At 41.2% G+C, this 11,107-nt stretch overlaps 1 protein-coding gene across 4 annotated transcripts in view; it reads right to left on the reverse strand.

Moving 5' to 3' along the window:
* sfmbt1 (Scm like with four mbt domains 1) overlaps window positions 1-9,391 on the reverse strand; it is a 25,774-nt gene extending 16,383 nt beyond the window's left edge. For all 4 annotated transcript variants that reach the window (XM_032548768.1, XM_032548765.1, XM_032548767.1 and 1 more), the window contains exons 1-4: window positions 9,231-9,391; window positions 1,213-1,343; window positions 1,028-1,122; window positions 88-331 (exon numbers count right to left, since the gene is read on the reverse strand). In XM_032548768.1, coding sequence (XP_032404659.1) covers window positions 88-331; window positions 1,028-1,122; window positions 1,213-1,343; window positions 9,231-9,376 — 616 coding nt within the window. In that variant the 5' untranslated portion in view covers window positions 9,377-9,391. The remainder of the gene's footprint in view (window positions 1-87; window positions 332-1,027; window positions 1,123-1,212; window positions 1,344-9,230) is intronic.
* Window positions 9,392-11,107: the final 1,716 nt, after the last annotated feature.

Genomic DNA, 11,107 nt, shown 5'->3' on the forward strand with positions numbered 1-11,107 from the left:
ATCTCTAACTACAGATATCGGAGTCTGACGCGCTGAAAATGTTTTTAGAACTTTTCCCGTCCGACTGAGTCAGAACCAACAGCTCACCCTCGGGGGGTCTCATGGTCTTGCCGTGCTGCCGGCACCAGCCCAGCGGGTGGAAGTCCGCTGTCATGATGTCGCACCAGAAGTCGGCGCGGCGGTCGTCCTGGTAGCCTTCGTAGCGCAGCAGCAGCAGCTGGCCGCACGTGGTGATGATGGCGGCCACCCAGTAGGGGCCGTCGGCCTCTGAGCGGACGCACACCTCCAGCTTCATGCCCGGGGTCAGACCCGTCTGGAGTCCCTGGTCCACCTGAGAGATGACGAGGAACACTGGGTCAGGATCGTTTGAAATCAGCTGCAGTCTAATGGAGTTCATGCAAATGAAGTCAATAAAGGAACTTGAGGAGAGCTCCAATATAGGGCTGCAACTAATGATTATTTTAGTAATTGATTATTCTGACGATTAATCGATTAATTGATTTTTAAAAATGGGCACATTCTACAGATTTTTCATTTAACCACTTAAGCCTTTTTCCTACAATATTAGAAATGCAAGCAAAAAAAATCTAATAAACAATTCAATTATTTTTTTAAGAAAGAAAATACAGATTTCCTTACATAAACTGCAATAAGGTAGCGTTCCTTTAGTGAATTTGAACCGGGTGAAGCTACAACTATGAAGAGTTTTGGGTCAAATATTTTTACAGAAAAAGGTGTTTTCATATTGTACAGTTTAGGCTTAATTAATGCTCTAAATGTGTTGTTTTTTTTCAGCACATAACCTTTTTATTTGAGTATGTAGACCCCAATTACTCCAGTTTCATTCACAGATTCATTGCGATTAATCTGATTAGTCATTTCAGCGCAACTTCCAAAAAAACATCTTGTGAATTTTGAGTTCATCCCAGATACATTTGGGATTTGACTTATCATTTGAGTGATATTTTCATATTACAACACAGTTTAATTGAGCTAAAAAAGGAAAGAAAAAAAACTTTTCACCTACATGTTTGAAGGCGTGATGGGGCACAGCCACGGCCTCCGTCTCCTCCAGGTAGTCGTCCCAGCTGAAGTCAGCCACATCCTGAGCACAGTCTCCATCTGGAACACACACACACATACACACACTTATATTCATGCGCTCTTTTCCGGCGACTCGCTTTAAGCAGCCGCTCGTAGAGAAGGTCCTACCAGAGTCGGGTGTCTCCTGGCTCATCGTGGTGGCCCCCTCGAGGCTGAGGCTCGGAGCGCTGAGAGGGAGCAGATGAGAAGGATTGTTCTCCAGCGAGAGCGAGTGAATCAGACAAAACCGCTCCAAAGACCTAGCAAGAAAGGAGAGTGACAGATTTTCAGCCTGTTCGGTGTTCTCTTTTGTGCATTCTCCCTCTGCTTTCGCTGAACCAAATGATGACTGAAATTATTTTCGACAATAAGATCCGCGAGGTGCCATTTCTGCACCAGGACAATAGACATGCCAAAACAATTTTGTAAGATGCAAAAGAAGTCCCACAAATCTCTTTCAACAGTGAATAAGCTTCTTCTAGCTGGCTGCAATGACGGGGTGCTGTGGTGGCGCAGAGGTTGAGCACCACCCACAGGAGGAGGCCTTAGTCCTCAACGCGGCTGTCGCAGGTTCGATTCCCAGCCTGGTGATTCCCTCTCTCTCTTTACCCACTTTCCTGTCTTAGCACTTTCAAATAAACTAGAGCAAAAAAAAATGCAATGATGCATGCAATAATAAATCAATAAAAAATAAATATCAATGTCAATAGATTAAAAAAAATCTGATAGATTCAATATATTGGATATTCACTGTACTCTGATCCAAAACCGCGCAGCATTCTGGGGGATGTAGGCAGAGGAAGAGCTCAACCTCTCATGGCTAGCTAAGCAAGCTAGGTGGCATCAACTAACTCACTCACTCTTTGTTTACCTAGCAACAACCTTTTGAGTAACTAGCGCAGCAGCGGTTTCAGGTTTCACCAGTGTTCCTCAAAACTCTGGAAGTAATGAGAGAAATGTCAGCATTTTTGGGACGGTCCAGTCAAAGTCCTGGCTTGAACGCAACAGAGAATCTACGGACGGAGCTAAAGAGTAGGGGGAGGCTTTCCAAATCCAAAGATTTGAGCTCATAGGCATGGGCATTTATTGTATCTTTCATAGTGATGCATTTATTTTAAGGATCTTTAAATCCCTCCAAAATTGTCGGTGCTATTAGGATGGCAAGTTTTGCTATTGTATTCCACCATTTGTTCAATGACAGTATGAATAAACAAAGACAAATCTCAAAATATCATTAAATGCTGTTACTGTGTGCAGATTAGTGACACAAATCGCACTGTTTCATGCGACTGGTGTCCTGTAGAAGCGCATTGGAAAGGGAGACGTTTCTCAAGAGCAGTGTTTGTGTTTGAATGCTGTGTCAGCCAGAGTTACCCACAAAAGAAGTAATAAATAGTTATTTTTTTATCATTGCTGTGATACTGTCACAATAGTATCACAAAGTATTGCGATAAAACTTAAAGCTCATATCGCCCACCCATTGCTCGTCTCCAAAGATAAATCCTCAAAACACAAATGAAAACATGCAAAGAATCTGCTCAGCAATTATTAGAAGTGTTTGAGAGCTGGATCTTTCCATTGACAATCAAGAATAAGAGTATAAATACTTCTTTGACATTCCAAGCTCTAGTAAAGCAAAACAGCAAGAGGTTAAATTAGTTTTTCGAAATTCTTTTAAAAGATGCAGGTCTCATTTCATATCAGAAACAAACTTCTGGATTGGATTAAAATAACGTTGGATACGGATACCGAATGTTTTCCACCAAACCTCTGAGGCCTTCACAGAGCAACTGCTTTTAAACAGATTCAACTACACACAAACGGACTCTTATTCTATAAGAATATCTAATAATAATGTGACTTCTGAAGCCTGTTTGTGGAACTGAATGTTATCGGAGTAAAGAAGGTTGAAAGCACATGCACGCCACACTTTTCAGGTTTACTTCCACTTTATAAGCAAGCAAAACAGAACAAAATACTCTATAGTTTGTGGTTTTAACATGACAAAATGTGAGAAAAAGTGGTATAAATACTAAGTACTTCACGGAGCCTGAGTTCTCCAAAATGGATTCCTACCGACAGTCAGCCAGAGCGACGTGCAGCGGCTGGTGGAGTTTCAGGCTCAAAACAAAGAGAATTTCTGCTGCCTTAATTTGCATCGGGGCACTTGTTTCAGAAAGTACAAAAACGAAGGAGTGCTGACTTTTACTGAACAATGCTGCCAAATCTTAAGTCAGAACATTAATATTCCAAAAGCTTCTCTTCTTGCCCTGCACTTAGCACCCACCCCAGATGGCTGGAAAATTTAATCTCGCAAAGGAGTCGCTTCCACTGGCGAATCTGATTTCTTTTCTTCTTTTTTTTTTTTCCAAAAATCTTAATTGGGAGCGTCTTTTCAGACCGCCGTGGACGATTCAAACGGCGGCTTGACGTGAATGCGGATAGTTTTGACACACGGAGCTGACCCCAGGCCTGACTGTGAAAAGCAGATGAAATAAGTTAAAGCAACAAGAGGCGGCGGCGGTGGCGGCGTGAATGCGAAAGGAGGGACGGGGTGAGCGCTGGTTTCGGCCTCGGCTCCATTCAGCCGCGCTGTCAGCCTCGTCTTTGTCACATCTGACGTCTCTATTAAAACAGGGGCCGCCGCCGAGGGCCGACCCCCTCCCCGACCGCCGGACTGCCACGGCGACCCCGGTGCTCCGCTGGGACCAGCGCCGCCTTTCACCCGCGACCCCGCACCAGACTTTCTCTGTCTCTTCACCCCCCCCACACCCTCTAACTCTGACAAAAGACACACAGACCAGAGGTCCTCATTGTACTGGGAGGGGAGAGGTGTGCGGAGGGGGGTGGGGGGGGGGGGTAAAAGAAGAGGGTAAAAAAAGAGCAGTTGAGAAAAAAGTATAATTGCTTGCTTTATGATAAAATAAAAAATTAAACTGAAAAATTAAAAAACAATAAAATCAACCCATTTCTAACATCCTGGGTCGTTTTAACTTTACTATGCAAGCAGGCCCGTCTGCTAAAACACAAAATTGTACTAAGTATTTTTGGTCTAGTTTCTATATCTTATAGTTTTCTACATCTTAGTATAATTGAAATAATACAAAACAAACTTAAAAGAGACTTTTCAGGAAGAAATAGGAGCTTGTTTTTAGTCAATAATTCCTTAATATTGACGGAAAAGTACTAGTTATAAGTACATCATAACATTAGAAAGAGATATGTCTTGTTTCACTTGCAAATAATTTCACTTATAACTAGCACTTTTCCATCAATTATTGTCTTAAAACAAACTGCAAAAATACAAACTCTTACCAAGTACTTTTTGGTCTAGGTTCTAGTGAAAAATATCTTAGTACACTTCAAATAAAATAAAAAACTAACTTACAAATAACTTTTCAGCAACACATAGGAGCTAGTTCTAAGTCAATAACCTGTTATTATTAATGAAGAAGTACCACTCATTTATAACAAGACATTTTTCACATGATATAAGTAAAATAACCTCCAAATGGATAAAGTACTTTCTTAAAACTATATTAAGGAACTATCGACTTAAATCATAAGTTACTTGTAAGTTAGCACACGTGAAATAAGACAAAGCGAAGATATTCACACAAGAGTCTATACCAAAAACAGTCGGTAAGGTTTTGTTTCTTTGCAGCGTCATTAAGCCGAGGCTTTCTGCAGATGTTCGGCTGGTACAGGCAGACAGGAAGAAAAGCAACTTCCCCGTTTTGCACGCAGCAGAGAGTGGTCTGCGTGGACCACAGCGAGCAAAGGTCCGCCTCGATCTCGCGCCAACCGGCACTCTGACTGAACCCGAAAGACGAGGGCTTCCAAATGTGCACACACACACACACTGACACGCGCCCAAAGCAGACAGGCACGAGGAGGCAACAGGAGATCCGCGCCGCACATCCCCTTTACAAGCACTTTTACCGAATCACATCCTCATCAGCACTTAACAGTTCTAAAACAAATAAATAAATGCCTATTTGAGCCTCCGACGTCCCCGGGTGGGGAAGAGCAACCCAACAGTATGAACGTGCTAAAACACAGAGGGACGTCTCCCCGAACTCCGCTTGGTGGCATCTGCAGCTCACCGGCGCTTGCTCTCCAACGTAAGTGGCGATCAGGCAGGGGAGAAACAAAAAGGGATTTTCTCCTGCGATTAGTGAAGCTGAAGAATATTTCTTCAGTCTGTGTGAGACTCTGACAATATGAAAACGATCACAGAATTTATCGTTATAAGAAAAATCAACTGTATGTGTAGAAGTAACGTCACCTGATTGAATTTATTTAAAGAAAACTACCAATTGTTTCAACCTTTGCAAAGATGATATGTTGATTATTGAATGTAAAAGTTAATTATATCTGATTTATCAGTTGTTTTTTTTTAATTTAAATTCACAAACTTGAGCCAAAATTCTTTTTAGATTTTCTGGTTGTTTTTTTTAAAAAAAAAGTAACCATAAAGTATACATAATGGATATTAACTGGTTTATTAGTAATTATTAAGAACAAAAAACAGGAATAAAATTGTGTCCTTTTCGGATTCGATGCGGCAGAGCATCCTTTTGGAGAAATTGTAAGTTTTACTCATCGTTTATGCGACGCTCTGACTGCATGCAGAGTTTACAAAGACTGCCGGAAACCTTCAAAACGTGCTTCTTGTCATCACTTTTATCACGACAAGCAGAAAGAAAAAAAAAAAAAGCTAAAGAGTTATAGGTGCTTAGCTCTATGCATGCTCGTCTCCTACTCCTTGGTGCCCTCGTAAAACGTACTTTCACAAAGTTTAACTCTTAAAAAGTGAGCTCATCTACACATTTGCTTCTGCTGGCGGACAGAACGCGACGCTGACTGAGACCCGGCCTGTTCTGTGGAGATTAGACAAGATGCTAACAACGGGGAGGGAAGATCATTCAGATGGAGAGGTTTGGACGCTGCTCTGTAGCCGACTGAATCGCCACTGATTAAACAGCGCGCTTTAGTTCCAGAGCTCTTTATAAAAACTTAAAATACTCACCCAGATAAATCACTTCTTTCTTAAACAAACTGCTCTCTGCACTGCGGTCGACTGAAATGTAACGCAGCCTCGGACTGAGTGGGAGGGGAGACGGTAAGGTGTTGAAAAAGTGAAGGCGAGTCCCTGCACTGCCGGAGAGGTTTTGGCATCAGTCCACTACAGGACGGAGGCCTGGTTCGGCCAAAACAGGATAATAGCAGGACTCATCAACAGCGAGGATATGAAGAACGCAAGCCTGCTTCACCTGAAGTTCCTCTGTTTTTGTCCCAAATAATTTAGAAAGCATCGCGTTCTCCAGAAATCAGAAACGTTAAATGGAAAAACGTCAGCTACTAGCGGTGAATTTGGGTTCCAGAGAGAAAGATGTTCTGGAAGGAAAAGGAAGAAAAACAGAGAACAGGTCTCGTCCATGAAGCCTTGTAATTACCACCACAAAATGATCCGGCACTCAGAGACCTTCCTGTGACACGACAAAAATAAAAAGAGAGAGAAGAAAAGAAAGTTTGACTGGAACTAAATAGCAAAGTATTGGACACAAAAGAGCAGAAGTGAACGAACCAGTGCAGAAAAATCCCTTCAGCAGAGACTCACAGCCCTCATCTGCTTTTGTGTTTGTTGCATAGAAACAAGCCGCACGCTGCTACGATTTCAGAAAGGAAGGAGCTCCAAGATTTAAAAAAATAAAAAAACATCCTCAGAGTAGAATAGAAGGAAAATGATCACCTTTGAGAAATTTTTTCTTTTTCAAAAAACCCCCCCAGTAATCTTAAATCATCCTAATTGTTGATGTTGCGCAACACATTACAAACGATACACTTATAAATCTTTTTTTACGTCTTTGATATCATTTCATTCCATTCTGGACATGAAGTTATTGTGACAACAGAACAAACTAAATAAAAGTAAACAGATACTTGGTGTATTTGCTGTGTTCGCTGTAAAAAAACCCAACAAAAAACAAGCATTAATGTCTTAAAAATGTTACCATTTCAATGTTTTTCCATCAAACCATTCTTGGAAATACCAGTTGTTGGTTTTTTTTTCAGTTATACAGAGCATATCACCTGTTGCTGAGCACTGCCAGTCAGCTGGCCTATAAAAAATAACTTTAACATTGCTTAAAAGAAAGACAAAAGTCATTTTTTGGAAAAAAAAAAAAAAAACAGAATATATGTGTGCTATGTTTACATGCTAACTCCACATAATAGAGTCAAAATAGCAAATATAGTATTTTTGTAGTATAGTTATTTTGGGCTAGTAATGTTATAATCTTTTAGCAGAACAATGAATGATTGTTGTTTCTCTTTTTTAATAGAAGAACATAATGCTATATATATATATTTTTTTTAAATGTCTATTTGTCTTGGTGATGACATTGTACTTTTATACTGAAGATTATCATATCGTGAGAATCTAATAGATACCTGTAGCTACTAGTTCACAGCATGGAAATGCTTTATATTCCAATGAACGTAGTAAATAATGTGATATTGAATATCATTTCTGGAAAGATGAGCTTCAAGTTTTAATTAGAGGAGCCCTGATCAGGCTTTTTTTTTTTTTTTTGGCCAATCCGGGTTTCAGTTTTCTTCCAGCTGTGACATGCAGAGTCCATGTCTCCCCCCCCCCCACTAACCCACTAGAAAAGATAAAAGAGAAGGGAACATGCAGCGGGTTCTTTGATGTGAGGTAGTAATTTGGAAACCCAACATAAAATGAAGGAACTACAAGATTATGTCTACTTATGCATCAAAGTACGTCTTTTTCTAAAAATTATATGACTTTTTACGAAGCTAAACAAAGCAGAGTAGCCAGGTAAACAACGGTGGTCGATGTGCTCATATAGGCTAAAACAGTGCGAGTTTCGATCCATTTAATCGATATGACAAAAAAAAAATATCGGATATTTTCTCAGTGTTCAGGTCCGATATTGATATCTGGCTAGTCGATTGGTGTTTTTCTAGTCGGAATGCGTTTGGTTTACTTTTTCTACAATATTTCTTTTTCCAAAATCTAACTACACTAAACTTAAAAAAAAAAACACCCTGATCAATTATGGCTGACATATGACGTAGTTTTGGGATATTAGCAGCATATGGAGCTCACACTTTATACGGAAATTTTAATAACTTCAACTTCCCCCATTAACATGGACAACATGTAACGTAGCCTCTAAAAGTCGCGAGCTGGCCTGCTTACACCCACCATATCCATCCATCCTGCTACAACTTCAGATAAAAAAAAAACACGATGGAGATGAATAAATTAAGAAACATTTTTTTTGTTGTTGTTGCTGTTTTTGCTTCTCGTGCGTTTGCAGAGAAGCTGCTGCGGCACGTCCGTCGGAGCAGCGCGCTGCCAGCGGATCACTCAAGTTGCACAATAGGGAAGTTAAGAGGCCACATGAATAATCGGTCGCTTTGAGTCAACGTGGAAAACGTCAACAGTTTTTTGCTCGTGCAACGCATCCTCGCCGTTCACCAGCTCCCCAGAACCCGCGTTCAGTTCATTCTGGCGATCGCCTCAGAGAAACGGATCGGATGAGGTCGTGCAACCTTCATTATGTAAGGCTTCGACGTTAGAAATACACGGAGTTCTTCAAGGCCAAACAAGTGGAAATTTCCACAGAATCTTTTAAGTGCTTTTAGCCTGACGATTGCAACGCTTGTTCGGACTAACCGCTGCATTTAGAAACACAGAGAGAGAGAGAGACAGAGAGAGAGATGGGGCCAAGAATGGCTTTTGCAGAGAGAGACTAACGCTGCGCTGACGCTCCAACTTTCACACTGAGCAAAACATGACACGTACTGGATTAAAATGCGAACCCGGTGAATTAGAAACCCCGACCCGAAGCGTGTCAGGGCCGTGCGGGACTCTTTGGACACATGGTGGGACCGACCGTGTCCGAGTCAAGTTACTGAACGTCACGGCTGGGGAGCAATATAGGAGCGAGCTCGGTGAGCAATAAGGGCGCTTACACTCGACCGAAGCCGACTCATCTTTTTGAGAGACGGGAAAAAAGGCGAACGCGCGCCCACTGCACCAAACACCGTTGGGAAAACGTGAGAAACAACACAGAGCACGTGAATATTTAGTCGCCAAATTCCCCGCTTACCGATAAGTAGTTTTTCCAAGTCGGTTTTTTAGATGCCGTTCCTCTCCGCCTGCTCGCTCTCGCAGCAGTGTTAATCCAGCGTGAGTGAAAAAGCCGGAGTACCGGGGGACCCTTTCAAAATAAGACGGCCGGGTCGCCACCGCCATAGACGTACAGCCGTCGGCGCAGGTTTGACTTTGTCGCTCCGTGGAAACGATGAGTCAGTGCGGCGCCATGTTGTGAGTGGCATGTCGCCTTGGAAACCAACGCCGAGGCATGCGGCGTACCGCTTGAAAGTGGGGGGGGAAAAGCACAAACGTTGAATATCAGCAAACAATGATGAGCCATACGGTGAAAAATAATGTATTTTAGAACTAATAATATGTCAGACAAATCAATGCGTAGGTCTTCAAGTGAACGTATACAATGCTCACTTTTTTAAATTTACCTCTGAAAATACAACAAAATACAAAAATATATAAAAATTAATAAATAAAATAATAGTAATTGTTCTAATTATTATTATTATTATTATTATTATTATTATTATTATTATTATGTCTATGCTGATGAAATTATCTTTTTGTCCCTGAACTATGTCATTTAATTTCCCTATTTAATTATCCTCTGGGATGAAAATTATTAATATTTTTAATTAAATTGCAGAAGTTATTTAAACACATTTGTGTGTTGTTATTATTATTTTTGTTGTTGTTGTTCATCTACTACAACTATTCCCTCCTTTTTATTGGTGTCATCAGTAATACTAGTGCCTTCACAGGCTATCTCACACTTTTCAGAGTGTAAGAACATGAGACCTTGGGATTTTATTGGTCTCTAACTACAGATCAGAGTGACTCAAATTCAAATGTGTTAGAACTTATTTTTCAAACTACAACTACTTCTAGATTAAAATATTCTCGTAGATTAAATTATTCACAATGTCTGTGACAGACGTGCAATATGAATGTCATGTCTTATTTAACAGATGTGGTGTTTTATTGAGTAATGGTGATTTTTAAAGAGTTATCAGTAACTCTCAGGTTTCAGAAAAACGTTTTTCCCCTTTCTAGTTGGAAACATTAACAACAACCGAAACACAAAAGACGAAATGATGTATTTTACGTCACAATTTGCATTTTGTGTGTCCAAAGAAAATGCCTGTCTTCAACATGGCGGCGACGTTGACGCTCACGCGGCTTCTACTTCGTCCAAATCTGTGGCGCCAACCGTCGCCCAGGCAACAAAGCGGGGCCTTTACTGTGGAGGGTCGAGTCGCCGAACTTCCCTTAGCGTGACGCGCTTTTCCTTCACGACCTCGTTCCAATATGGCACAAGTGTCCACTGCGCATGTTCTGCCGCCTATATGCCTCTGAGCCTGGCTTCATCATCATCATCCCGACTTCCATCTTCACACACACACACACACACACACACATACACACACACACACACACACACAATAAAACATCTGACGAGCAGAGTGGAGACGAAAAATTATAACAAGCACACAAAATGAAAGAAAGATCCCGACATTTCCCGCTGACATTCATTTACAGTAACAGAAATGGTCGTCAGGGGAGGGTGTGCTTCTTTTTCTTTTTCTTTTTTTTTTAAATCCCCAGCGGAATTTGGACTTATAGTTGATGGTTCAGCTGAAATGAACTGCTCGCATTCAGGCTAATCGGCCTCACTTTCGATAAGTGTCGTATTGTTCCCGTCAAAAGCAACACACTTCGAGATAAAGAAGTCGGCAGAATGTTGTTAAAGATGAACGAGTTGCTTTGTTTTCCTTCCTTGGGGTTTGGGGGGAAGCATGTGATATAAAGATGAGGGTGAGTTAGTACTTTTAATTAAATCACATCACTACACATTGTGATCCCGCACAACACGCTGCT

Source organism: Xiphophorus hellerii, chromosome 20 (genome assembly GCF_003331165.1).
Source record: "Xiphophorus hellerii strain 12219 chromosome 20, Xiphophorus_hellerii-4.1, whole genome shotgun sequence".
NCBI lineage: Eukaryota > Metazoa > Chordata > Actinopteri > Cyprinodontiformes > Poeciliidae > Xiphophorus > Xiphophorus hellerii.